We start from the raw sequence: 27,822 nt of genomic DNA, 5'->3' as shown, positions 1-27,822 counted from the left end.
GCCCAAGATAGTTGTCAAATTACAACTGAAGGAGTCAGAAGTTACCTATCCACTAAGTTGTGATGGTAGTAAAGCAGTTCACCACATAATCATACCTGGTTTTATGACTTTTTTGCAGTGGTCAATAAGTGAATTCAGTTATAAAGCAAACTCATTTTTGCTGAAAATAAAAGGAATCTTGGTTTTTAGCAAAAACATCCAAAAATGCAGTCGTGGCCATAGGATGCTGCAAATGGCCATTAATGCAGTCTGCTTGCCAAATGTCCAACATAGTCATGTGACTAATATGTGTGTACATGAGTGAAATTCAGAATTAGGTCATAAGTACTTTTTTAGAGGAAGACACCATTGTAACTTCAAATGGGCACTAAACATATGGATGTAAGTCTACTGTATTCAATATTTCCTTTGATCAAATAACATGGATTAGGGATATGCATGTTCTTTATAATAGAAGAACATAACATTTTATATTCCCCATAAGTGAATTTAGCCTCTAGCTGCAATGTTTGCTGAAAGTATTTCTCTTCTGCCAGAATGACTTCTCGAGTGCTTTACAAATGAATCCAGAGAATCTTTGCCTAGGAAGACACAAGACAAAGGGATAACTGGGTGAAAAAGACAAAGGGAAAAAAGGCTTAATCTGATACTGTGAAAATACCTGATTCTTGTAACTAGTGAACTGGATAGTGTAGGTCTGTAAGCAGCTGGCATGAAAATCGGCTCAAAGAGGAAAAGCAAAAAATAAAAGATCAATTTCCTTAGTAGAATAAATGATGCTTTTTCATCAATTATGATGGCCCTGCTCTCTTTCTAAGAGTTTGTTTTTGTTGTTGTTAGCGTGCCTACTTTATTGATTTTCCTATTCTGGCAAAAAGTACATTGTGTGCTTGCACACTACCGCTTCGTCCTGTAGTAGACAACTCATTCCGCAGCAGCTTTTTAGGTTCGCATGACACTGGAGCATAAGGTCAGCCACGCTGCTGGTTTCACCTACTACCCAGCTGCCGAAAAGAGCTCTCTGGTTTCCCCTCGCCTGTCACGCCCTGCAACTCCTCCTCCCCAGCCCCCCGTTTTGCTGCTTTGACAAGTGTCGGGCGGGATTGCGGGATTGAATGAGCCCGGCAAGCAAAGCAATCCGCGCTTGGGATGTTTAGGTGGGACGCCTGCGGGAGAAGGAATGGCGGAGGGGAAAGCAATGCGCGGCCTTTCCCAGGCGCCTCAAGGCACCCCCCACCCCCACCCCCACCCCGCGCTGTGAGGAAGACGGGCGAGATGAGGCTGGTCCTGCCTTTGCCATCTGGCCGAGCCAATCAACCGCGCCTATTCCTTATCTCGCGCCCGCTTGTTAGACTGCAGCGTTGGCCTTTCCGAAGCCGAGCGGACCCACCCTGCATCCGCACCTGCCTTTTGCTCTCTGCCGGGGCTCGGACGAGTTTTTGGGCGGCGGGAGAAGAGGGCGTATGGCGCGCAGCTCGGAAGGCCCGAGAGAAGCGGTAGGGAGGGAGGCAGAAGTGGCCCCGCCGAATCCCCGGATGGCGAGGAAGAAACGGGGAAGCGGCTCCTAAGGAAGCGCTCCCAACTCGTCGCTGCTGCCTTGGTCACCCGCTTGCTCTCGCTCTCTTTCTCTCTCTCCAGCTGTCTGGCCGAATCGGGGCGGTCTACCAAGAAGTCAGCCGCTTTCCGTCGGTAACTTATGCCAGCGTCGGACCCGAGGTTTCTGCCCGTTGTGGCGCCAAATGCCTGCCCCTCTACACGGGTGAGCCGCTTCACTAGAACCCCTGTTTCTTGTTCCAGCCGGTAGTCCCTCGACTTAAACGGTTCATTTAGCGGCCGTTCGAAGTTAGAACGGCATGGGTGGGTGGGTGAGTGAGAGGACCATTTTTCATGCTTACCGGTTGTAGCATCCCCACGATCAAGTGATCAAAATTGAGACATTGCAGTGTCCCAGGCTCATGTGATCACCTTTAGCGACCTTCTGGCAAGCAATCTCAATGGGGAAGCCAGATTCGTTTAACAATCACACTGATTCACTTAACAGTGGTGAGAGAGGTCATAAATCGGGGCAAAATTCACTTAATAAATGTCTCACTTGGTAACTTTTAGAAATTTGGGGGTCAATTGTGGTCGTAAATCGAGGACTACTTGTAGTTTATGTTAGGAAGGGAGCAGGGTTACTCTCAAGTTCCCTTGGTTTGCCGGCTTCTGGAACTATCCACGAATGAGGTAGCGTTTGAAGTGCTTTTTGCATTTTGCAAACAGATGGAAAAACAGGCTGACACAAACTGATGTATTAGTCTACTAATTGGAGAAACTTTGTTTAGCCTGTGCCTTCTGTACATTGTGATTGAGGATGATGGGGTCTTGGAGGGGGAGGATTCTGAGGACAATTGTACAATAAAATAAAATTAGCCATATAGTGTTACTTTTGTTTTGTCAAATCCTCTAATAATCCTAATAGCTGAAAATGCAAAGATCTGCAAGTCCTAATATTAAAAGTCAAAGAGCACAGCAAAAAAATGGCACTAAAATTAAATATACAGAAGAGCAAACTAATGACAAGAGGTGGAATAATCAGTTCTACAGTTGACAATGAAGGTATCAAAATGATGGTGCCTTTTAAGATCAACCATCAGGAATAAGGGAACAATCAGTCAAAAAAATAGGGTGCAGATTCGCTTTTGCTACAGCAGCCACGAAGGTCTTGTGAAAGATAATCAAATGCCAAAAGATGTCTATACCTACAAAGTTCAGAATTGTACAACCTGTGACATCTATGGAAGTAAAAGTTGGACTTTAAAGAAGCAGGACAGGAAGAATAGAATTGAACTTAGATTTTACCATGGGCAGCCAAGAAAACAAACCAATGAATCATTAAACAAATCAACTCAGAATTCTTACTGCAGGCACCAATGCTCAAATTATCCTATTTAGAACACACATGCAAAGACTCAGCTTTCTGGAAAGGTCAAAGGAAAGAGAAAAAGTGGATCACAAACAATGGATGGACTCAGTTATAGTGGCAGTGAATGCATCGTGGAGACTTGATAGACCAGGTTAGGGATAAATCATTGTGGAAAAGATCTATGTAGTCACTAGGAATCAGAAATGGCTAGATGGCACATAATCATTTTACTGTTTATTTCCTCAAGTAGGTGTTTAAAACTAAATACTCCAGGCTTTAGAGAAGTTGAGTTTTAGCGTTCTGATCAAAGCTTGTTAAATATGGAACAGTGTAGCTTCTTTCTGAACTTCTGCCACAACCAAGACAACAAGAGCCTGATAGCTGCCTGATAGCTCAGAGATGAACAATGCAATATTGGCCTAGTCTGACTCAGTTCTCTCTTTCATTTGAGTTCTCAGAGATATCATAAGAGAAAAGGTGTCTAATAAAGGCCAAATTGTAGTGGCAATTGATGCACCATTGAAACACCTGTTTGGGGACAGCACCTCCTGGAGAAAATCTATTGATGTGTTCACTGAGTCAACGTTGTTTTGGTGGCACATCATCAGTCATAACTATGTCATATTTCTAAGAGGGCTATCACATGAAATTTTTTGAGTTAAAATATATTTTTAAAAAGTAAAGTGTAAAATATTAGTCATTTCAAAGAGAACAATATTATATACCAAAGACCTGGGCAAGCATCAGCTTTCTCACTCAACTTCCTTTTCTGCAGAATGGCGCCACACAGATCTGGAGCGCCATCAGAAACTGCGATTCAGTCGCCAATATATTCTTCACCACGATGGCAGAGAAATTGTTTCTGTTACTCCCGTTGGTTTGCCAGCTGAGATTCATAATCAGTACGTAAAACATCTATATTTCCTCAAGTCTTTTTCATGCTTTAGAAGTTCTTGCCCAGCTTGTTTTACTTCAATCAATATTTAAATAAAATGGTCACCCATCCCACAAATGCAACTCTGGTTAGCTGATAAAGACTAAAAATACCCAGAGCATTCTCCCCCTACCTGACTTCATAGGATGGATAGAAACAGTGGAAATAAGGTAGTCCCTAAAATACCTTCGCCACCATTTAGTTTATGCTTAATCAGGTGCAGTAGAATAGTTATTGGAATAAGGATAATTAGCTTTCTTTAATCTTGAAGATGGGTGATAAAAGTTCCAAGGTCTTATTTCTCCCTGCCATTAGCTGCATGCACACTTAGTTTCATATTGCACTGGTCCAATTCCTACTGGTTACACTTCATTCAGTTTCACAGCAAAGGGCTTTCCTAGCTACCTGAAATTCTTTGGCCAGAGGTAGTAGGGGTCACAGGTTTGCATAGGCACAAATCTTGAATTCTCTTCCCTGTGGATCCCTAAAGTAGATAGAAAGAAATAAACTTACCTCTATGCTTTTCTTGTAAATAGCTTCCAAGTTGGCTGTCCTGTTTATTCTGCGCCCCCTTTTCTCTTGCAATATAGGCTGCTGATTGGAATGTCTCCTACTGGGAGATATAAAGCTATTCTCACCCATTATCTGGAAACGGGGCAGAAACAGGAGGTCCTGGAGGTAAAGTATATGCTATTCACGAGTGTTTCTCCTTACCTCCAAAGAGCAAGGATAGCACTTGAAAATGCTGCATGCTGAAACTGACTGATATAGATATGGCAGCCTTAGCTCCAACATTAAAGTCAGATACAGACTCAGGAGAATCAATAAGGACAAATAATATATTTGTTCATTAAACCTTATACTATAGATAGGTACTGGACTTCGATCTAAGAAATTTATATAAGGAGTTTGCATAGCTAGAGTCAAATATATATGGAAACTGGTCTTTTGCAGTAATATACTGGGCATATACTGTAAGTCATGCTTGCCCCGCTATGAATGATAATTGTTCTACCTCAGTCACTTAGAGTTACAGATCTTAGTAGGGAAATGAATTCCAAGTAACTGTGTAATTCACGGTCATCCTTCATTTCCTCGGAGCCCCTCATAATTCAAGACTTTTTCAATCATAACAGTAGAACAAAGGAGGAAGAGTTCTGATGAGCCTGTTGATTCTTTGGCCTCAGTGTGTGGTGGCAGATTTTGCCCTGTACTGATTTCTGTGTCCCAGCAGGTTTGGAGCAACAGTGGGAGGGTAAGAAATATCAATCTCACAGCGCTGGATAAACATGGCAAAGTGTACACAGATGGTAAGGGCAGTAACAGTAGGCTTGGCCGCATGCTGCTCTCTGCAGGCTTAGCAATGGTGCTTCCTCAGCCCTGTGAGCTCTGCACTCTACCAGCATAGCCCTTGATCGTGCTCCTCCTTCCCACTAACATCCCTTTCCCAGTGCCAGAATGAAGTTCTCCTAGCTGTCTGGTATTGTATACTTTCTTCTTTCTTGGCTTTTCTGCAGATGGTGGTCTTTGTAAAGAGCTTTGCTGGCTATTGCAGCCTGGAGATTGCAGACTTTCAAATCTTGGTGGCGGATGCTGGGTGACATCCTGCCAGGAATATCACCCATACTTTCCTGTCGCTTTGTCAAATTAATTGTGTTGATCAGGCTACAGTGCTATGTTTTGTGAAATGCAAATGTCCCTGACCATGCAGGTTAATTTTTTTAACAGCATATATAAGTCTAGGTCAGGCTTCCCCAAAGTGATCCCCAGGAATCAGTGAGACTATCCAAGGGGCTGATAAATGTCTGAAGATCAAAAGGGGTAAAAGACTGGGGGGAGGTGTCAACAGATGGTTGATAAATTATAGAAGGTTGATTGGGTCAATTAAGCTTTTGGGGTTTCTCTAGAGCAGAGGTATCAAACTCACGTCATCATGGCAGTGTCACATGATGTATCAGGATTTTTTCCCCCTTTGCTAAACCTAGTATGGGCTGGCCAGCACATGACGCATTCGGCCTGCGAGCCAGGAGCTTGACAGCCCTGCTGTAGAACTTCAGGCCAGGCCCTAGACCAGAAGGTAAGGTGTCTAGAAGTGAAACACGTTACCCAAGGTTGAATGGTCAGCCACTGGTGAAAGCAACTTTGAAATGTCTCTGTCAGCTGTCGGTTTCCAGTCACTGATTAATATAGTGTTGATCATCCTCTAATCAAACAACTTAATTTTCCCATCTCTGCTAGTTCATCTTTACCAACTATTCCTTTGTTGTGAATACTTCAGAGTCTAGTCTCGTATCAGTAATTTTATATATATAAAACTTCCATGACTGTTTTCCAGTTGACTGTCCACTACTCCAAGCAAAAAAGAAAACTTCTGGTTTTGATTGAATGTTGACCTTTAAAGTATTTTGTATCATCTTATATATTTCAACACAAAAAAAAAATCTGTCTTTTTTTATAAATTTACCAGGCATAATGAAATGGTCCTTCATGTGGTCTACATTTTTAACAGATGTAAATTTGAAGTAGCTTTATATATTTTAGACATTTTTCTGAGAGTTATATGTCAATGGTACATCATTTTATAAAATAATTTTAATGTAAATCTTAAGTTTATTTAACAGCATATTTCCTCACTGTATGTATATTGTGTCCAGAGTTAGCTCATTTTACCATGCAGTCTTTCACTTCAAATTTCAATAAAAGTTTATACATTTGAGCAATTACATGTAAACAGTTCAATTTCAAATTTATCTTCTGCTGCTCAATTCTAAATTTTTAATAACTTTCTCAGAGGTTCTCTCCTTTTACAAATTACTCCATTCCAGTCCCCTCATTAAACAGCAATTTTCATTCAGTAATTTATTACTTTATCCATAAATTCTTTACAGGACTTTCCTCTTCTTGTAGCTACAGAAAATATATATTCAATATTATTATGACTGTTGTCAAAGAAATAAAGCAGTAATAGTTGAGAAGCTGCAGTTGCTTCTAAAAAAAGGGATGATGAAAACTCTAATTAAAAAGAAATCTCAACAGTGTTTTCATCACCACAAGATAGGCTGGCCGTATTATTATAATTACAGCTTTAATGTTATAAACCAGAGTTTGGAATGTAAGCCCCCAAAAGCCAAGCTATGCAACATGAGATTTCTTCTCTGGCTTTACTGAACATGCTACCTCTCAGTTAACAAAATCCTGAGTTCTTTAAAATATGACATACATGAAAACATTTGTGCAAAATTGTCTGTTTGTTGAAGCAGACTCTTTTCTCATAAAAGTCACAATGTAACATAAATTACAATAGTTGTATAAGTTCATGGTAATTTCCAACTTTGGTTACCCTTTGCCTTTACCAACAATATACTAGAATTAAGTGAAACAGCCATAATCTTTTAAAGATAGTAGGAACTGTTGTTGTTTTGAATTGTTTTATTTACTTGATTTATTTGAAACTTTGGTATACTGTTTCCATGGAAGAAATTTCTAGTATATAAAGCAGATCCACTTGCGATCTGAGAAAAATCCCTTTGCCATAAGCGGTAGCTACAACTTAGTTTCATCACATGCTTTAACTTCAAATCAACCTTAAATGCTTAATGTTTAAAATTCTATAAAGTAGTGCTAAACACAGCAAAAGTGCAGGTAGAAGTTCCAGGTAACCAAGGAGAGTGACAATTGAAATATACTCTTATCACCACAGTTCCCTCCATGACAAAGAAATAAGTCGAACTTTGTATCAAGTCATTAAAAATATTCCAGTCTCAGCGAATTTCTTATCTCCAGCCTTGCTGATAAGTATGTAATCACCTTATGAACTGTATAATGCACATAAACCATTTTAAGTGCTTGTAAGCTATACATAACCCTGGAAACTTTATACTGGGCTGTTGGCCCTCAAAAGGTCCAATAACTCACTGTGTCAATAAACATAACAAAATGATCATTTGCATCCTGTTGTTTTGGTAAGTATACTTCTACTATACTTCTCAATTTAAAGATTGTGAAGAGGATTACAGTAAATGCTCATACAGTATAGTAAGCCATAATTTGTTCAGTCATTTTACTGGCTATATTTATACATTGAGTTATTTATACAATTTATACAATCCTTGATTCACAAGCCACAATGGCTAGATCGGCTAAGTGCAAATTAAACAAACCACATTAGGATTTAGGTATAATATATGAATCGGGAGTCAAATGTTCATTCCCTTTGGTGGTTTTAGAAAACATATCCATTCAGGCAACTTGTGATCCACAGTCTACAATCAGCATGTAAGTTCCACTAGCTTTTTTTAGTTTGGTCAGGGGATCCTGCAAACTTGTATTCTACCTACACATGTTATTATTTCCTATTTCTGTCCTACCACAGAGCAGTTTCGATGCTTTGCTTGGTCCAACTCAGAAACTCAGATTGTGTATGTCGCAGAAAGAAAGCACTCTCCAAAACAACAATTTTTCTCTCAAGGAGAATTCACTGAAGGACAGGAGGTAAATAAAGAAAGCCATAAAATTTCTCCTTTCTTTTTATTTATTCAAATAACTGAACTATGTCAAGTATCTTATGGTCCAAGAGTTAACCAACGCAGCAACTTCAAAGTAGGCCTGGCTCAACAGATAGGTTGACCTGCTAGCAATATTACCACTGTATTGGTAATATTGCAGCTTCCAAGTCATCTCCCAAAAAAACCTTGCATGGAGTTTGTTAAAATATCCAACCAAGAATTGATCGAAGCATTGTTTATTGTTACCAGGACATTATAAATCATTACTTTTGGCCCATTGCATGTTAAATTTATATTTATTTACCTGTAGGCAAATATAAACTCAAGAAAAATTGTACAAAATTCATCATTGTACTGCATCATTGTGTTCAGTTCCTAGAAAATAGTTTGCAAATTTTAAATTTCAAATGTGGTCACTAACCAGACTTACTAGTGTGATCCATGCAGCAAGCCTTGGAGGGTGGGGGGTGAGAGCTGTAATTTATATTCAGTAAAAGGAGTGCTCATGTGGATGGGACACTGAGATGACGATCAGTAGGCCTGTGTTTGAGACGCAGTTGTTACCATGGGATGTGGTGAGCTCCAGTCACATGCTCCAGCACCTGTCGACTTAGCAGTTCGAAAGTGGGTGACTGAAAATAGCTAGATGGGTACCACTTTGATGGGCAACTTAATGGGCACATGAAAGGAGCCCCCAGTTAGGTATCCCCCAGGCAATGATGATGTCACCGTTCAATCCTGACACGATTGTCGAATTTATATTCAGTCTGTCTTGTGAAAGAATACAGAGACACAGCTCTCTAAAATACTTATTTGTTTGATTACATTCTAGAATGAGCGGTTTGTGTACAATGACAACTGGGGAGAGGCACTGGGCGACAAAAGTGTCCCTGTGTTATGTGTATTGAATATTGAAACCACTGAGGTTTCAGTGCTAGAAGACATCCCAGGGCACCTCTCCCCTGGGCAGGTTAGTATAAGGCAGCCTGGTAAGTTAAATTGGGAAGAAGACAAAAACAACACCCCAGTCCTCCGCTTATTGTTTTTTACATTGCTGTTTTGGTTTTCAGAAGCATATATAAAAGAGATATATTCAGGGTGTGAGGCTAGGGTGGGTTTTGGAAACGGTTCTGTTCAGTTGAGCTTTAACATGGCCCTTCATATGTTTGCCTCTTTTATAAGTTTCTGTGCATTACTTCCATATTTTGAATAGGTAATATTCAGTGACCTCATAACAGATGCTATAAGTGTGCGAGGATAACTTTGCATTAGATAGAAAATACTTCTTATAAGTGCATTTGTTAATCTGGGGCAAGACGTTATCATGCTAAATGTCCACCCACATTTATGTTTCTACTTCCAGATGGATCATTCTTAACTCTATTAATCATAAAACATTTGTGGACAGAAAAAAAGTGGGGGGGGAATCAGAAACTTTGGAAACCATATGGAAATGTTTGAAATTGTGTAAAATTCTGTTTATGAGGCATGGTGGTAGCATGAACTTTAAAATCATTCATTCTGTTTTCTTCCAGCTTTTCCTTTAATTGGCTTAGATTTTAGTAGGAAATTAGTTAATTGAAGCCACACAATTGCATTTCCTTTAAAATAGCTCGAAACACTATTTGAAAACTGTTATTCAGTACTTAGTCTGACCTTTATAATATGCTCCAGTTCAACTGTATTGCTACTGTTTTCACTGCTGGATGGTGTCCTGACCTTTCATGCAAGTTTGGCTGAAATGTAGAATGGTAGCAGGAATCTTTTGGTGGGGAAATGTATTTGCAGGACTATTTCCTCCCAAGCATTTCTAACAGAGGGAGAGAGTAATTGGAGAGTTACTACCAAACAGCAGTTCTAAGAATTGGGTCCGCTCCTAGTAGATGATCTTTTTGAAAGACCCGATCTCCTGAGCGGCATTCTTCAGATTATGGAGGAAGGTTGTAGGACAAAGCATAGCCTAGGACTTAGTGCTCAAAATCTCACGTGCTAATACTTTGGTTTTGCTTCCCTGGCCAGGCCCTGTGGTCCCCAGGTGACAAGGGATTAATATTTGTGGGCTGGTGGCATGAGCCATTCAGGTTGGGATTACATTCCTGCTCCAATAGGAGGTAAGTAAGATCTCATGGGCCCATGAAAGCATATTGTAAATGTATCTCATTTTTAGTGGGCCAACGTGAATAATTGCTTTGAAAAACTCCACAAGTTTTTATTCAATTCTGAGATCAGTAATTGTTTCTGAAATTCCCCTATATGGAAATGTCAATCGGGTTTCAAAGGAAAACAGATGGGGGACAAACCCAGCTTAATATCTGCCTTTCCTTAAACAGGATAGCCAAAGCCTGCTGCCAGTCCTCCCTTCCAAGAAACTGCGTAAACCATCATCCTTAGGGTTGCTTAATTCATGGGTTCTATTACCATTAGCAAATATGAGCATTTCCTACTGAAAAAGAGATTTTAAGTTTCCAAATCCTTAGTGCTATACCACTTTCTTTTGAGTAAAGATTGTGAATATTGGATCTTATTGTAACACAGAGTTCCCTCTCGGGCTGGCATGAGGTCTGGGTTGGTGGTGAAAAATGGTTCCTTCAGATAAATCTTTACCTGTCCCCTCTCCCTGTTATAGGTCAGCTCTATTTCTCTTCGATCTGTCTGAACATAGCTGTGGTAAGTTATTCCAGAAATGATCTTAAGTGTTCTAAACGTGAAGGAGTCTCCTCCAACACTTGCAGTCCAGAGAAGATACTCTGCTTTCCAGAATCTGCCACAAACATGTTTACACGTCTGACTATTTGTTGCATACAGATAATCCTTGATGTATGACCAGTTGCTTAGTGATCATTCAAAGTTACCTCAGACCCTCCCAAACAGGTACTTGCAACCTGGTTTCAACTGCAGAGAAACTGCAGCGCGCACCCCCATTTCCCCCACCATCCCACCAGCTCCCCCAGGTCTCAACCTGCTCCCAAGCTGCCCACTCAGTCACCCAAAAGAGCCTAAACCGATTAGCAGAAGCAGGCGGCTCCAAAAACGAAGTCTTCTTAAAATACTGATCTCCCTACAATCTTTGTTTGTACTATTTGTTTGTAGAATAGTGTTAGGTTGCCATAAGACCAGCAGCCTCTATAAGAAAGTGGAGTTTTGCATTGCATCTCATTGCATCAGCCGGGCTCCTCTACAAAAAAACCCAAAAGGTTAGTTTGGTGCTGCTGGGCCGTGGAGCAGGCTGAGTCCTGCAAGTCCGTTGGGTGGCTGGATGGGAAATAGTCCTCAGCCTAGAGGATTTAAACAGTCTCCGTGTGTGTTGGTTGCTTCTACTGACAAGTTCCCTTGCATGACTGAGTCAACGGTTCGGGAACAGGCCAAAGCCTGGGCAACTCTGAGCAATAGAGAACAGAGCACTGGGTACCTCAGGGGCAGGAGCAGCTGGGCCTGCATTATGCCTCCAAGGCTTCTCCAACTACTGAGGCACCCCACGCTCCACTTAACAATCTGCATGTTCATGAAATGATTGTATTGAGAAGATGGGGGTTATTGAAAAGCTTTACTTAATGGCCATCACATCTTATGACAGTAACAGACAGGCTCCAGTTGGTATTGACAGGAAACAAGAAGTCCAGCCTCCACTCCCGCTTTGCTGGGTCCTGCAGTACTTTCTCCGCTTCTGTTTAACATCTACATGAAACCGTTGGGTGAGACCATCTACCCCCATGGCCTGAGATAGAATCAATATGCTGATGACACCCAGCTGTATGTCTCAGTCCATAGCGTGTTAAGCAACACCTTGACCATCCTCCCACAGTGCTTAGAGGCCCTTAAGGGCTGGATGGAGAACAGTTGGCTTAAGTGAACCCTGGCAAAGTGGAATGGCTCTGGCTTAGGGCTCTTTGGCCCATGGAGAATTGCCATCTTTGGTCTGGTCTGGGAAGGCATTGTCTCAGATAAACCCAGTGCATAATCTGGGGTTCTCCTGGACTCACGACTCTTGCTTAAGGAACAGATGTCAGGATAGCCTCTGCACAACTATGGTTTGTGCACCAGTAAGCCCTTTCCTGGACCAACAATCCCTGCTCATAGTCACCTCCTGTCCTGACTATTGCAAAGCTCTTTACATGACAATCTAATTGAAAACTATCCAGAAGCTTCATTTGATTCAAAATGCAGTGGCCCTCATGTGCAGTGCATGTGTGTCATTTCCTGCAGAAGCTGCATTGGCTTCCAGTTTGCTTCTGGATCCAATTCCAGGTGCTGGTTGTCACCTTCAAAACCCTATATAGTTTGTGACCAAGTTAGATGAAGGACTGTTCTTTCTAGATCACATCTACCTAACCCACCAGAGTGGGGAGGCAGGGAATGCCACAGGTTCCCTCTCTTAAGAAGGTCTATCTAGTAGAACCAAGGAAAGGGAACTTATCTGTGATAGATCCCTCCCTGTGAAGCATCATCCCTGTGGAAATAAGATTGGCACCTTGACACTCTTTCTTAAGGCCCTGGAGATTTGGTTTTGCCAATTGGTCTGGGGCTCCCAGAGTGGAATGGAGCCCATCAAATGGCTCATTTGATTGTTGTCACCAGGGAGTGGGGATTTATTGCTTTTTGTTGTTTTTATATTGGGTTCTTATCTTTGTAAGCCATCCACAGTCACTGAGTGTGACTGTATATGTGGCCATATAAATTTTATATGTGGCCATATAAATTTTCTTAAATAAATGAATAGTTGTAAGTTGAGAACTACATGAATATATAAATGTGGGTCAGGTGTTTTGTATTTCTGGTAACTGTATAAAGAAGAAAAGTACTGCTTTTCTTTCTTTAGGACAACAAAGGAAAAACATAATGCCTTCTTGTTGTGTTTTTGATTATTTCAAATACTGGGATTCTGCAATGTACGGATACTGTTTCGAATAATCTCATATTTGGAGCGGAAGCCAGGGAATTCGCAGAGATGTGTCATTTTCTGATGTCTGAACTTTGAGCAAGCATAGTTGTTGGGTATTTCAAAGTTCATATAGTATCAGCAGCCATTGAGCTGAAATGTTTTGTATTTTGAAAGCATCAAGAAATAGATTCTCAGAAGGAACTTTGGAAGAACATGTATAGGCAATACTTTCAGAAGGTCAATTTAAATGTTAATTCATGTTCTGGTAATCTTATCACTTGGTCTTTGGTCAATTGTTACAACAAAATGAGATTAAATAACCTTTCTTATTGTCACATATGTAGTTGCCTTAAGACACAGCTCCACCAACTTTGTACCCCATTCTGGTTGCAGAACTATTGACTTCAGATGATCAGTCTGTCTCTTCACCACGGCTCAGCCCTGACCAAACTCACCTGCTGTACTTGGAGGGACCAGTGTTTGGGTCTCATCGCCAGTGCTTGAAGCTACAGTTGGTGAGTGCCTGAAAATACATTGTCTATCCCTGTCAACTGAGTCAACAAGTCAAAGGAGCATCAGTTCATCTTTTCCTTTCCAACATTCCTTTCCTTCAGAAATATTAATCATGCCCCTGCATGCAATTTCCACTTCTAAACTCTCAGGGCTTCCATCTCATCTCAAGATGGGGAAAAGAGGATTTCTCATTGACCCAGTACTGTCTCCCTCCCAAATAAGGGTTTATTCTCAAAAGATTTTTAATAAGCCAAAACTAATTGGATTTGAACATCCTACTAAGGTATAACATATCTTTTACAAGGCTGGGTTCACTCAGTACACTAAGCCAAAACCATCATATTATCGCTTGGCATGATGAATGACCCCACCATAAAAAACTCCCAAATTTTTCAGTAAGAAGCAGGTGGTGCCCTGTAAATTAAAAATTATAAGAAATATCAGACCTAACATATCTGAAAGACTGACTTCCTAGACCATTAGTTAGAAAAGTAAATGATAATATCTTAACCAGCTAGTAAAGAGCATTTTCAGTCACTTGAAATTGCTCAGTGACTTTATTATATTCCAGTTTGAAATGAAAAGCAAGCTAAAATAATATAAGGGCACATACAATCAATGTCTCTTGTTCTTGTATATACTGAATGACATCACTGATTACCATTATAAAACTAATACTGAAATCTAGGAGTTAGGAAAATGCTCAGTGTGCAATCTTCTCTCCTGCTTAGCTCAACTGGCAAACCAAGTCCTCATATACAGTAGTGGACATAGTCAGAACTTCCACAGCTGGTAAGTCCTCATTTCAGAGAATATATACCCCAAATTTGAATAACGTTTTGTGATTACCCTCCATTTCAGTTACATATCTCCATTTTATGTATTGTCTTATGGCTACATGGACTCATATAGGCACCTAAGAGTTGTTTTTGTAATCTGAAAAAGAATAATATTTTAGTGAATGTTAGAATTTTTCTTAAACTGTGTCTCTGGTGTAAAATATCTCTACAAACTCTTCTTCTTTTTAAGGTTTTTATGGGATTTACTCAGGAGCACTGTCCATGCTTTGCTGGGCCTCTGATAATCAAAGAGTCTTACTTAGCACTCCTCAGAGGAGTAGAAAGGTAGGTTGATGCCAGCAGAAAATACTTTATGTTGGAAAAAGGAGGTCTAGCAACAGGACTATATTTCTGTTCCTACCAGGCACTACACTGCAGAAAAGCCAAAGAGAAAGAAGCGATATGACAATGAAATTTATGTGATTGGTTTACAGCAAGCGTCTTAATGCATACATTCTGACTTAGGGGCTTGGAGCAGCATAACTCTCAAAAAGTAGATCAGAAGGATGATTAATATGAGTTTTCTAGCTCAATAAAAGGTTGACTTCCTATAAAGACACTATAGCCACTGTTTTACAAGTAACTTGATAAATAGCAATCCATTATTTTTATCTAAGATGATGAGTTCTGTGGATTAAAAAGACTCTTGGAAGAAACCTTCTGTCTGTTGAAATTAAAGATGAAGTTAGGACTGAAAGATTAGAGCTTAATATAAAATTTACTAAATCTTGGGAGAGCCATCAGCCTTGTAATTTATGTTGAGAGAGAATGTGGGGAAAGTGTTTTTCACCAGTAAATTATCCACATGTTCATCAACTAAGTCCACAGGCATAATTTTTTTTATCATCTAAGAAGAAATTTCCTGACAGTTAGAACAATTAATTAGTGGAACAACTTGCCTCCAGAACTTGTGGATGTTCCAACATTGGAAGTTTTTAGGAAGAGACTGGAAAATCATTTGTCTGAAATGATATAGGGTTTCCTGCCTAAGGAGTGGGTTGGGGTAGAAGACCTCCAAGGCTCCTTCCAACTCGGTTATTCTACTCTATTCTATCTTTTGCAGGAAGTGTTAGTTGTGGATACCAAATCAGGAAGTGTGAAATCTATTACATCAGGTACAATATAATCTTAATTTTTGTGTACATGTGCATTCAAGTCAGTTTTGACATAACAAGCCTGCTCATCTCAAAGGAGGGTAAATTTGCTGATTAAATCTAGATTTCAGTGAACCCAACAGTTCCTTTACCCTTGACATCTTTTCTTTTTAAAAGCTTCGTACCATTTTTTTATATAGATCTTAATGCCATACTGGGATTAGAGCACATGTCCAGCAATTTTTTTTCCCCATTTGTTTCTAAAGAAGCAAATATCAAGATTATGGTATTTTCCACCAGAATCAGATTCCTCTCCCACTTCCTTTCCCACGGTGGTCTTTGAATAGGATTCTTCATGCATTGTGTCATGAATCAAGATAATCAAGATAAATCTGAAATCTATCCTTGATATCCTTTGCCTAGGCACATCAGAAGGTAGCTGGACTCTACTAGGAGTTCAGCAAGATCTGCTAGTGGTGAGCTGTTCATCTCCCACTTGCCCACCAAGTCTGGTAAGACATTCCCTGTGCAGGTCAAGATAAGGCTTGCTTTTGTGCTTCCATTTTCCCATTATCCTGTTTTCCATGGAACCATGACAATTCAGAGACTTTGGTAAGCTATTCTCATTACTGTACTTTTTCCCATAGACTGTATTTGCATGAGACATTTTTGGTTGTCTTCTTCCTTAATTCATCTCTAGAAGACTTCAATTAATCCTCCTTCCCTTTAAAAAACCAGTTTGGACATTCATATGTTTACATTATTTACATCAACATACCGTCACTTGAATACTTCCTAGTCCAAGCTCTGGTGCCCTAGAAAATCTGTTCTCAAAATGGAGGTCTATTACAGACATGCTGACAGATCATGAGTTGTGCTAATCATAATTAAAGAAGCAACAGTTTGAGCAATGGGTAAAGCACCATTTTCAGCTGCTTGCTTCTTTTTGTTCATCTTCATTAAGTCATCATTTTTTTCCTTGTCTGTTTTCTACACCCACTTGTGAAGCAGGCCTCCAATCATCACTGTGATTTCTGAAATCAGATTCAAACCAGCAAGCCACAAATAGCATAAACTGCTTTTGAAGTCACCTCGAATCAATGATCTGATATCCTAATTAGGCATTATATTTGAGAGGAAAATGTATGAGCTTAGTCCCTTATAATTTGCAATGAAAATATACATTCTGACAAATATGAGGACAAAACTAGTTCCCATCAGACCACATATAATGTTAAGAGATTGTGTGACATTATACCATTCAAGGCAGTGCTTCTAGTAACAGCATATTATATCTGCTTTGTAGAAGGTGGGTGTGCTCCCCCCAAAAGGGAGTGAGCTGGAGCTACAGTGGATCAGTGTGGAGGAATCTTCTGTACTACCTGACATGGAATGGAAAATCCTCACAGTGAATCCTGCCTTGTCTGAGAAGGGCAGCCCATACAGTAAGGAAGCAGGTCCATAGAGCTTCCTCCTAGACCTATGACTACCTCGCTTGCTTTGCTAGTTGGCTGGAATATATTGTGGGCTTTGCATTTAGTGGTCCTAGGTGGAGCTAGACTTGGTTCCTTGATGTAGTAAAGATTAACAGCTTTAGGTTTATGGAGATGATAGGACAGTTGTGCAGAAAAGAAACATCCTTCAGCCAAAAATAAACTTTAATCTGCTTTTGGTGTAAGGACAAGGCCAGACTCATTGTTCTGGAGCACTGGAAGAATCCAAATCAGAATGAAGAGGGTAAAATAAGTGCGTATTGCATGCATCTAGATCCTCAGCCCCTTGTGCTGTTTAACTGAAAGGAACTGCTCTCATTTTATTTCCTAACCTAACGTTAGGACAAGAGAATTCCATAGAATCCTGTTGCATGCTATATAAAACAGAGAAGCTCTACGGCATTAATAATGGATTTGTAACAAACCGTGAATTCCTTTGGTAAAACATTTGGAATAGAGCTGGCTAGATGGCAACATTAAGCCAACCTTAGCTAATCTCAAAAAGCTAAGTAAGATTGAGGTCTTCTCTGGATGGGAGGCCATCAGGAAATTCCGGAGCTCTTGTGAGATTGGAAAATCAAAACAACATTCTGGAGTTTTATTCATGCACTTTGCATTCAGGGCTAGGTGTTAGAATTCCTGGTATTTCATGCTCATGTATTTCAGCTGGTATTCATGTTCTGTTATCCAAAATGTTTTAATTTATAGTAGACAAGTAAATCTACTTATATCACATGTAAGTTGAGAATCCCTAGAAAAAGCCCCTCCCCTCCTTATTTTGATCTACATTGTGGACTGAAGGCCGTTTTTAACACCAATACAAATTCAGGGGACTTTTGATCTAAAAGCATCCTACTCTGGGATTTCTGCAAATAGGTGACAGTGCTGGTCACCAAAAGTTATGTAGAGTCATACCTAGTTAATACTCAGAAGGCCCATAGGTTAGACCTGGGTCAAAAACAGACATCATGGAAGAAACGAATGATATTTCAGTTTTGCTTTCAAGAAAGTTACATAGACTTGTTTATGAAATTACTATAAGATATAAAATAACCTTTATTGTGATTTTTTTTTTCCTGCGGGCACACTGGCACACATTAAAAATTAAATTCTGTTGCCTGCTGTCAAAAGTGTACACATACATATATTGTTGAAAGGAAACAATTTTTAGGATATTTATTTGTGTTGTATTTCTTTATCACAATTGGGATTTAGATTTTCTAGCCCAGGAGCAACATGTCTTGGTTCTGCATGATATAGGAGTGTGTCTTGTACTGGGGTATATGAACAAGAGAGACTGGCAGGCTAAGCGAAGGAGGGATGTACTTAACAGGTTGATTTCCCTTGGCCAGTGAAGTTTGAAAGATGACCTTCAAAAGCTCACTTTTGACCTTTCTTACAGCTGACCAGTCATTTGAAGCCATATTGCTGATTCCTCAAGGAAGCAAACAAGGAGAAGAGGCCCTTTTCCCCCTTGTGGTTTCTCCACATGGTAAGTCACACCCGTTCTTCTCTTTGGCTTGAATAAACTATTTCATGTGCTAACAATTAGACCCAGCTTTCTTGCTTCATTTCCATTTTTTCCAGGATATTATCAATGCTGGTGAGGGCGTCTTTCTGAGCCCCCTTGAAATTTAAAGAGGCAAAGGTTATCTATGAGATTAGCTGCAGTTTGCTGCTTTAATGAGTTGGGCCACATTTCCAAAAAACTAAATGTTTATCATGATTTCCAGCCTCTGCTTGTTCCCCTTTTCTCCTTCAACTCTAGATTTCTGTTTTCTTCCTTATGAAGAAGAGTGGTGTTAAAACATTTCTGTATATCTGCCATTTTCTTTCCAGGTGGTCCACATTCAGTTTTTGATGCTTGCTGGCGTCCAACTATGGCAGGTCTCTGCCAGCTGGGTTTTGCAGTGCTTATGGGTGAGTAGCCCTGGATTCCTACATTTAATTTTCTTATCCAAAGAGACATTGCATGCATTTTAGTACAGGTGATCCTCAATTAATGACCACTTGTTCAGCAACCATTTGAAATTGTGATGATGCTGAAAGAAAGGTTCTTATAACCAGTCCTCAGATTTCTGGCCATTGCAGCAACTGGCCCCGATTTCCAACCTCACAATGTCCTGTAGTCAAGAGATCACCATATGCGACCTTTGCAAGCTTCCAACAAGCAGTCAATGGGGAAGCGGGCAGAAAGTTGGAAGTCATTGTCACATCAGGTCCTTGCTTAAAGACCCACAGTAATTTGCTTGATGACGGTAACAGGTTAGAACTGCCATTGCTAATGGACGCAGTCACATGGTGTCACATTTTACAACTATGTTGCTTAACAACAGCAATTTCAATCCCAATTACCCTTGTTAAGTGAGGATTAACTGTATTCGTGAAATGATCTTACGTGCTTCAGATAATTAAATAAAAAGGGTAAACTTCTTGAGAGGAAACTTGTGATTCCCCGAGAGGATCTTTTCACTTCCTCATTTGTTTTTCTGTGAAATAACTTCTGCTACTTTTACCAAAAAAAGGGCAAAACTACCAGGAAGGGTAGAAATTGGACAAGAAATTCTTGGCAGCACACTTCCCAGAAGAAGAGGCTGTTACAAGACAACAGAAGCCAAGTGAGCCTAGATGTAAGGTCTTACAACACCGTTTCACTTCCTTCCAGAGTGAGAACATATCCTCCAAGAAATGCACATCCAGAATATTGCTGCCTCCTCACCCTTTTATTGAGATGGTATCAACTTTCACCATACAGTTTCAGGAGTTTCAGTTTCTTCAGTGAAAACATTCCCATCACAATGTTCACCTCAGTATGAACAACGGAATAGATTAAATCCCTTACTGAGCAAAACTCATGGCCCCGGCTTTGCTTTTGGAATGGAGTGAGCTATTATTTTCAGTGCATATTCTTCATACATACGTAGCTTACTTGAGAGGAAACTTATTGTTTCATTAGTTATTGAATGATAGTATCCAGGAAAACAGTTTAATAGTACATAGAACTTTGATTTATCAGTGGACATCAAACTGTGGCTTACAGTCTTTGTAAGCAATGCTTACAAAGGATTAAAACTACACTGCTCAAAAAAATAAAGGGAACACTTAAACAACACAATGTAACTCCAAATCAATCACACTTCTGTGAAATCAAACTGTCCATTTAGGTAGCAACACTGATTGACAATCAATTTCACATGCTGTTGTGCAAATGGAAGAGACAACAGGTGGAAAGCATAGGCAGTTAGCAAGACATCCCCAATAAAGGAGTGGTTCTGCAGGTGGTGACCACAGACCACTTCTCAGTTCCTGTGCTTTCTGGCTGATGGTTTGGTCACTTCTGAATGCTGGCAGTGCTTTCACTCTAGTGGTAGCATGAGATGGAGTCTACAACCCACACAAGTGGCTCAGGTAGTACAGCTCATCCAGGATGGCACATCAATGCGAGCTGTGGCAAGAAGGTTTGCTGTGTCTGTCAGCGTGGTGTCCAGAACATGGAGGCACTACCAGGAGACAGGCCAGTACATCAGGAGATGTGGAGGAGGCCATAGGAGGGCAACAACCCAGCATCAGGACCGCTACCTCCACCTTTGTGCAAGGAGGGACAGGAGGACCATTGCCAGAGCCCTGCAAAATGACCTCCAGTGGGCCACAAATGTGCATATGGCTGCTCAAACGGTCAGAAACAGACTCCATGAGGGTGGTATGAGGGCCCGATGTCCACAGGTGGGGGTTGTGCTTATAGCCCAACATTGTGCAGGACATTTGGCATTTGCCAGGGAACACCAAGATTGGCAAATTCACCACTGGCGCCCTGTGCTCTTCACAGATGAAAGCAGGTTCGCACTGAGCACATGTGACAGACGTGACAGGGTCTGGAGACGCCGTGGAGAACGTTCTGCTGCCTGCAACATCCTCCAGCATGACCGGTTTGGCAGTGGGTCAGTAATGGTGTAGGGTGGCATTTCTTTAGGGGACCACACAGCCCTCCATGTGCTCACCAGAGGTAGCCTGACTGCCATTAGATACCGAGATGAGATCCTCAGACCCCTTGTGAGACCATTTGCTGGTGCAGTTGGCCCTGGGTTCCTCCTAATGCAAGACAATGTTAGACCTCATGTGGCTGGAGTGTGTCAGCAGTTCCTGCAAGACGAAGGCATTGACGCTATGGACTGGCCCACCCATTCCCCAGACCTGAATCCAACTGAGCACATCTGGGACATCATGTCTCACTTGTCCTCAACGCCACATTGCACCACAGACTGTCCAGGAGTTGGGGGATGCTTTAGTCCAGGTGTGGGAGGAGATCCCTCAGGAGACCATCCGCCACCTTATCAGGAGCATCCCCAGGCATTGTAGGGAGGTCATACAGGCATGTGGAGGCCACACACACTACTGAGCCTCATTTTGACTTGTTTTAAGGACATTACATCAAAGTTGGATCAGCCAGTAGTGTTTTTTTTCCACTTTAATTTTGAGTGTCACTCCAAATCCAGACCTCCATGGGTTGCTAAATTTGATTTCCATTGATAATTTTTGTGTGATTTTGTTGTCAGCACATTCAACTATGTAATGAACAAAGTATTTAATAAGAATATTTCATTCATTCAGATCTAGGATGTCTTATTTTTGTCGTCCCTTTATTTTTTTTGAGCAGTGTATATAGGGAACTGCTTTAACAAACAAGAGAATGACCTGGAAGATTGGAGTACTTGAGCTAGTTACTTACTCCCTTTGTAACTATAACCACAGTTATTTGAGCAGCAGAGTGACATCAGAATAAGGACATGGGAAACCAATGACAGCATGGTAGCTTGTACTTCTCATGAGCAGTTTCACATTCTATAAATGCGTTTTCTTTGACTATAGAAATGCTTGATTTTTTAAAACAACCTGATAGCCAGGTGTCTTTCTTGGTTGCTGCTCAAAACCTTAAGGGACTTGGAAAGCTCTGGAGGTTGCCCTTGATGTACTCTTGTGCTTTGTTTTGTCTATCTAAACAGTGAATTATAGAGGGTCCTTGGGTTTTGGCCAGGACAGCATTGATTCACTGATATCTCATGTTGGAGTGCAAGATGTGGCAGACACTCAGGTCAGTCTCCTTTGTTTCTTCATTTTTCCCTTCCCCAGGAAGAAGCCTGAGGTTAGGCCAGGTTTAAGGCTAGAACAGAAGGCGACATTATTGTATAATATTTTGTCTTCTTTACAATGGTGGGTAATCTGCCTTCTTTTTTGGGTTAGCAGAACAAGCTATGGTCACAGATATGGGGACTGCAAGGCAGGTCAGTAATATATAATGGTCCTGTCAGAATAGGGCTCCTCTTTTCTCCATTGGCTTCTCTGCACAGTTGGATGACTTGGTCCTTAGCAGATTCATCCCAGCCAGTTTGATGCCGTGCTAAGGTCACGGGTATTGGAAGAGCAAACTCAGTATTTTGAGTAGAAGAGTATTACTGGCGTAGCCTCATTCATATATTCTTGTTGTCGGTCAGCATCCCTTTGAAGAAAAAAAATATTCCTCTTGCATAAACAACAGACATTTGCTGAGCTTTGTAGGAAGAGTTATTAAGGATCTTATACGTATATCAATGGCATGACAAGTCACAAGTTCAGTTTTGTGAACTGCGTTGCACTCTACTGCCCAAGAAACTACTTTCTGAGCCAGGTCTAGTTGTGCAACAGCCTCTGAGATACTTGCTTAATTTGCTTAATGTTCCTCTTACAGCTGGCAGTAGAAGTGGCACTGCAGATGAAACATTTGGACCCAAATAGAATTGCCTTGTTGGGAGGTTCTCATGGTGGCTTTATCTGTTGCCATTTGATTGGTTGGTTTCCAGAGATGTACAAAGCCTGTGCAGTCAGAAATTCCGTCACCAACATGGCCACTCTACTGGGGACCTCTGACATTCCCGATTGGTAAGAAGCACGCCTTCGTAAGCCTCCTGCATGGTCTAGCCCAAGAGATTGGCTTTTTTGCCTCCCATGCCACGCGGGCTGCGGGAAAGCTGAGCGGCAGTGGACCAGAGTGGTGGGTAGATGTGGAAGGCTCATCTTTGCATCTCTAGTGTGTCTGCAGCCTGCATGGCACATCAGGATCGCCTGCCTTCTGCTCCATTCCTTCCACTCTGCACAGCCCCAGAGTGCACCAGCTAAGGCAGGGGTCCCCAACCACCAGGCCGTGGACCGGTACCGGTCCATGGAACATTTCCTACCGGGCCGCCGTTTTGCTGGGCGCCGCCATCTTGTTTGACGAGAAAGTGCTTCCGGGTGAGCTTTTCCGGTTGGAAAGCGGCGTTTGGGTCCTGAAGGAATCCTCGCGCCTTAGTTTCATCGAAGGGGGGGGCTTCGAATGAAACTAAGGCGTGAGGATTCTTTCAGCACCCAAGGCAAGTCGAGCCGAGCGGCTGTCCCAAAGCCGTCCCAAAGCGAAGCCCATCGACAAAGGTACAAAGGAGGAGTTGAAGGTGGCGGGGAGAAGCGGGGGACGGCTGGCTGGCCGGTCACTCGGCTCGCCTTGCCTTGTCATGTGTGCTGATGCTGGTACCAGGCTGCGGATCATTTTGTGATGCCGGTACCGGGCCATGGCACAAAAAAGGTTGGGGGCCACTGAGCTAAGGGATCGGTGGGCTGCAGTCCCCGCATGCTTGCTGGCTCTTATGTGTGTGCCGGGGGTGGGGCGCCTAGCCGGGTTGATCACCCTGAAATCATGTGTCCCCGAAAATAAGCCCTAGTGCTTATTTTGGGGGCCTAAAGGAAAATAAAACCAGGTCTTATTTTTAGTGAAACATGGTAGCAGTCAGTTTTTTGGCATCTCAGTGCAGGCAGAGGTCATAGGGCTAAATATTCTGTACACTTTCCCCAGGCGATACGCTTCTCTGGGTCTGCCATACTCCTATGAGCGGATTCCTACAGAAAAGGATCTGGCTGCCATGCTGCTCTCCTCCCCCATCACTCATGCTACAAAGGTAAGAACTAATAAGTGGAGCTGCTCTTTTACTGCAGAACCTGTGCCTCCAGCAAACATCTTGTGTTTTTTCTTTCTATTTCATGTCTAAAGCCCTGTAATTAGATTTTATTAAAAAAATAATAAACTCACCATTCAGCCTAAGTAGTGCTCAGATGTAGAATTTAGAATTGTGCTGCATTTCCAAGCAGAGTCCAGTGGGGAATTGTAGGGAATGTTTTAACGTAGACTCAAGTTGATGGCCTAAATGTTTTCCTCCATTTTTTTTTTCATTTCATTGAGTGATTCTGTGCCATTAAGTCAGCATCAACAATTAGCAGCTATATATATATTTTATATCACATGGCTATAGTCAGCATGTTTGTAAGCTGCCCTGAGAGGACAGATTGTATCATATACATTCCAATAAATGTATGTTTCCTGACAGCTCGGCAGAAAAGAAAGAACAAAAGGACTGTGCGTGTCTATAAGCTTATGTGTCTGTCAGTACTAATGTGTGCGCGCCATCTCATTCAACTAGAAGGCTGTTGCGAACCAACCTTGTGAATAACAAGACAAATTGAAGTATTAGCTTAATTTGAATAAGTCACATAGATGCATTCTGCCATTAGGGGTCCAACATATACCTGTACTTGTTTTATTATATTTTGCTTGAAAACAAATATGAACAAACTTGCTTGACTCCATATTACAAGCTATGTGAGGTTTTTTTTTTTGGCTGGTTATCTCTTGGTTCCTCCCTCTCCTACAGGTACAAGCACCTCTGCTGCTGTGTGTTGGGGCAAAAGATCGTCGAGTGTCTCCTTACCAAGCTTTGGAATATTACCATGTGTTGAAAGCTAGAGGAATCCCTGTGCGGTGAGTTCCCATTTAATTTATTAAGGCAAAGCAAGAGAATATCTTCTTGACTTTTTTTATTTGGACACATTCCCATGGCCTGATACTGTGGCTCCTGCCTTAATTGTATTGCGGTGGATTTGCCAGCAGAGTGGAGGAACAAAACCAAATTTGAATACAGGTAGTCCTCATTTACCAACGGTAATTGGAACAAACAAACAAACAATGCAAACAAATAGGTCATCCAAATTAGAGGAATCAGAAGGCTAGCCTGTACATAAGACTTGTGAACGCTGTAATAAGCAATTTGTAACTAATACTAATACTTATTATTTCAATACATTACACATTATGAAATCTTTTATTCTAAGTGGAAGAGATGTACCAGTTTTGTATCAATTGCAGTTCCCAGATATGTTTCAAGTGTTGCTCCATGCAAAATTGTAATGTGGGAATCAAGACAAGATCTGATCTAGACTAAGAATAAGAATTGCAAATCAAATCTGGCCATAGGTGTGCAAACATGCTCCTCACCACAGCTACCCTGTGTAAATTCAGTGACAACCTAGGAGTAAGATACACCTTAAGATTTTGTGTTTTCCGTTTTAGTACAGCCCTATGTAAAACAAACCAATGAGTTCATTTAATTAGAATGTGTATCAATGTTTCCCTCATGTTTTAACTTAATTAGAATGTGTATCATTCACCCAGCCCTTTCTGGAACTTAGACATTCTTTAAGGACATCTTAGTGAGTCTTGGTGTTGGATGGTAGGCAACAATGCATCTCAGAGGCATCAGTATGCCCTGGAAGCATTGGATGATATCCCACTCCGAGATTCCAGATGATCTCCTCCTAATTGTCTGTTGACATTCACTAGCATGGGAGACAAAATTGAATTCCGTGGGACATTACAAATGAATGGCGAAGAAGGGGTCAGCAGCATTCCTCCAGCATTACCTTTTGACTTAATACTTGAGGCCCAGTACCAGACTCTCTAGAAGAATATCAGGATCAATGGGATTGAATAACACTGAGAAATCCAGGGAAAATGTTAGGGCTGGGCTTCCCTCAGGTTTTCAGCACAAACTATTCTAGTAAGTAACTCAGTGCTGTATCTTGGCTGAAGGCATAATTGAAAGGGGTCCTGCTAATCAGTCACATTTCCATGCATATGGATGCATATAATCAGCATTGTCTAGATGCGTATTGAAGAGGTGCATAAGGTCTACCATTTTCTCAGTCGCTTTCCCCAGGGAGGGAATGTTTGAGTTACACAAATCAATAATTGTATGAGTCCAGGCAACTGTTTCTTCAGTTGAAATATTAGACCCAGGGGAACATATTCCATTTAGGTGGTGCCATTGAGAACCTCCCTTAATTAGGGGTTCAATCCTTTCCCAGGTAATTTAATCAGCCATAAACAGCATTGATTTAGCAAGCTGCTAATAACCTTTATCTCTCAATTCTCTGTCCATATTTTCAAATTTACAAGCTGGGATGAATGCAGAGTAGCAGGCAGCCTCCGAGTATTATATTGTAAATTGACCCAGCCAAATGCAGGTAGAACCAATGGAGTTTATACATAAAGAACATAAACGATGAATTGCTCCAATCTGCTGCTATGGGCTTTTTTTTTTTTTTTAAGAAAGCAAGAATAGCAGGAAAACTATATGCCTAAGTGTCCAACTTCTTTGTGTGTGTTACTTATTGTATAATTTTATTACAGTTGATTGTGCTGAGAAATTGTATACAGGGATCCTTTAATATATAAAAATTAGGTTGGTTTGCAATTTGAATTATTCAAATCACAACCAAATCAGGTAAATGGAATAACAGTGTGCACACTGAAAAGACAACCCCTTGTAAAAAGGCAGGGAACCACTTTGGCAATGACAGATGATAGAGAAGTTGGCAGTAAGAGTACATTGGCACAGCTTCTTTAAAAAATAAGTGTCATGTGTTTATTTTAAAATGAGTGTACTGTCAATACTGTACTCTCTTTACTGTCAGTCAAAGCAAAGAATTTCCCATAGCAGTCTAGGAATATTTTTAAAACATGCCAAAGAAATGGTAATGAAAAACTACCTCGTAACAACCTACTTCTAAGAAAGAACTTTTGCAAAACACTTTAGCGATGTTCCTTTTTACAGACTGATGTGGTATCCAGAAGAGAATCATGCCTTAAGTGGAGTAGTAGCTGAAGCAGATGTCTTCATGAACTGTGCCCAGTGGATCACACATCATCTCTCCAAAAGATAGATTGAAAGTCAACTGCCAACTAAATATGAAGACATCTAAATTGCTGAGAAGCAAACCGTGTTTATGTATAGCCAGTTGCACTACAGTGATCTTCACAATGTGTCAGGCGTTGGTTTTTCCCCCCAATGTGCAATCAGATTGTGGGTATCTGAAGATTCTTCTCTGCTGATAATCTCTTCAGAATGTTTTTGAGTAATTCTGCTGATAATGTTACAAATATCTACTCAAATCCTAATTCTGATTGAAAAATTGATGTCTGATAACTGGCCTTGCAAAAAAGCTGTACTATTAGATTGCTAAACTAATATAATCAATCAAGCCAACTTGTTTATTTGAATAAATAGATATGCTGACATAATCCAAAGAAAATTCTCTAATAAAGCTTCTCATTTGCAACTGAATACTTTTAGTGGGTTGGTTTTATATATGAGCATGTCTCGGCATTAATGATATTTTGATGATTAATGAATGATTAATGATATCCACTCAGAATTTCCTGAACCATGAGTGATAAACAAATTTAATAAACAAACAAATAAATAAATATCAAAGACCGTTTTTATTCTTTCCCAGTTCTCTGATTAAATGTTTATTGCTTCCA

General features: G+C 40.9%; 1 protein-coding gene across 3 annotated transcripts; it reads left to right on the top strand.

The window, feature by feature from the left end:
• Positions 1 to 1,252: 1,252 nt before the first annotated feature.
• Positions 1,253 to 27,619, top strand: LOC113454172 (acylamino-acid-releasing enzyme-like). 3 transcript variants are annotated; one of them, XM_026725581.2, is made up of 22 exons: positions 1,253 to 1,496; positions 1,639 to 1,759; positions 3,681 to 3,807; positions 4,430 to 4,517; positions 5,074 to 5,149; positions 8,212 to 8,330; positions 9,177 to 9,314; positions 10,364 to 10,455; positions 10,971 to 11,011; positions 13,617 to 13,738; positions 14,468 to 14,528; positions 14,766 to 14,860; positions 15,639 to 15,690; positions 16,093 to 16,181; positions 16,976 to 17,114; positions 18,565 to 18,654; positions 19,002 to 19,082; positions 22,163 to 22,251; positions 22,885 to 23,075; positions 24,022 to 24,124; positions 24,875 to 24,981; positions 27,113 to 27,619. In XM_026725581.2, exons 1-22 carry the CDS (start codon positions 1,464 to 1,466, stop codon positions 27,219 to 27,221), a joined length of 2,163 nt encoding a protein of 720 aa, XP_026581366.2. In that variant the 5' UTR covers positions 1,253 to 1,463; the 3' UTR covers positions 27,222 to 27,619. The 3 variants fall into 3 exon arrangements, with proteins under 3 accessions (XP_026581366.2, XP_087780207.1, XP_087780208.1); XM_087924081.1 differs by having other exon boundaries at positions 1,258 to 1,496; positions 16,976 to 17,126; XM_087924082.1 differs by having other exon boundaries at positions 1,350 to 1,496; positions 16,976 to 17,126; positions 22,997 to 23,075; positions 27,113 to 27,251.
• The last annotated feature ends 203 nt before the right edge of the window (positions 27,620 to 27,822 follow it).

The sequence above is a fragment of the Pseudonaja textilis genome, chromosome 2 (genome assembly GCF_049901715.1).
Source record: "Pseudonaja textilis isolate UNSWEBS1 chromosome 2, rPseTex1.2, whole genome shotgun sequence".
In the NCBI taxonomy this organism is placed as follows: domain Eukaryota; kingdom Metazoa; phylum Chordata; class Lepidosauria; order Squamata; family Elapidae; genus Pseudonaja; species Pseudonaja textilis.
Note: the sequence above shows the minus strand (reverse complement) of the source record. Positions and strands in the feature narration are given on the sequence as shown.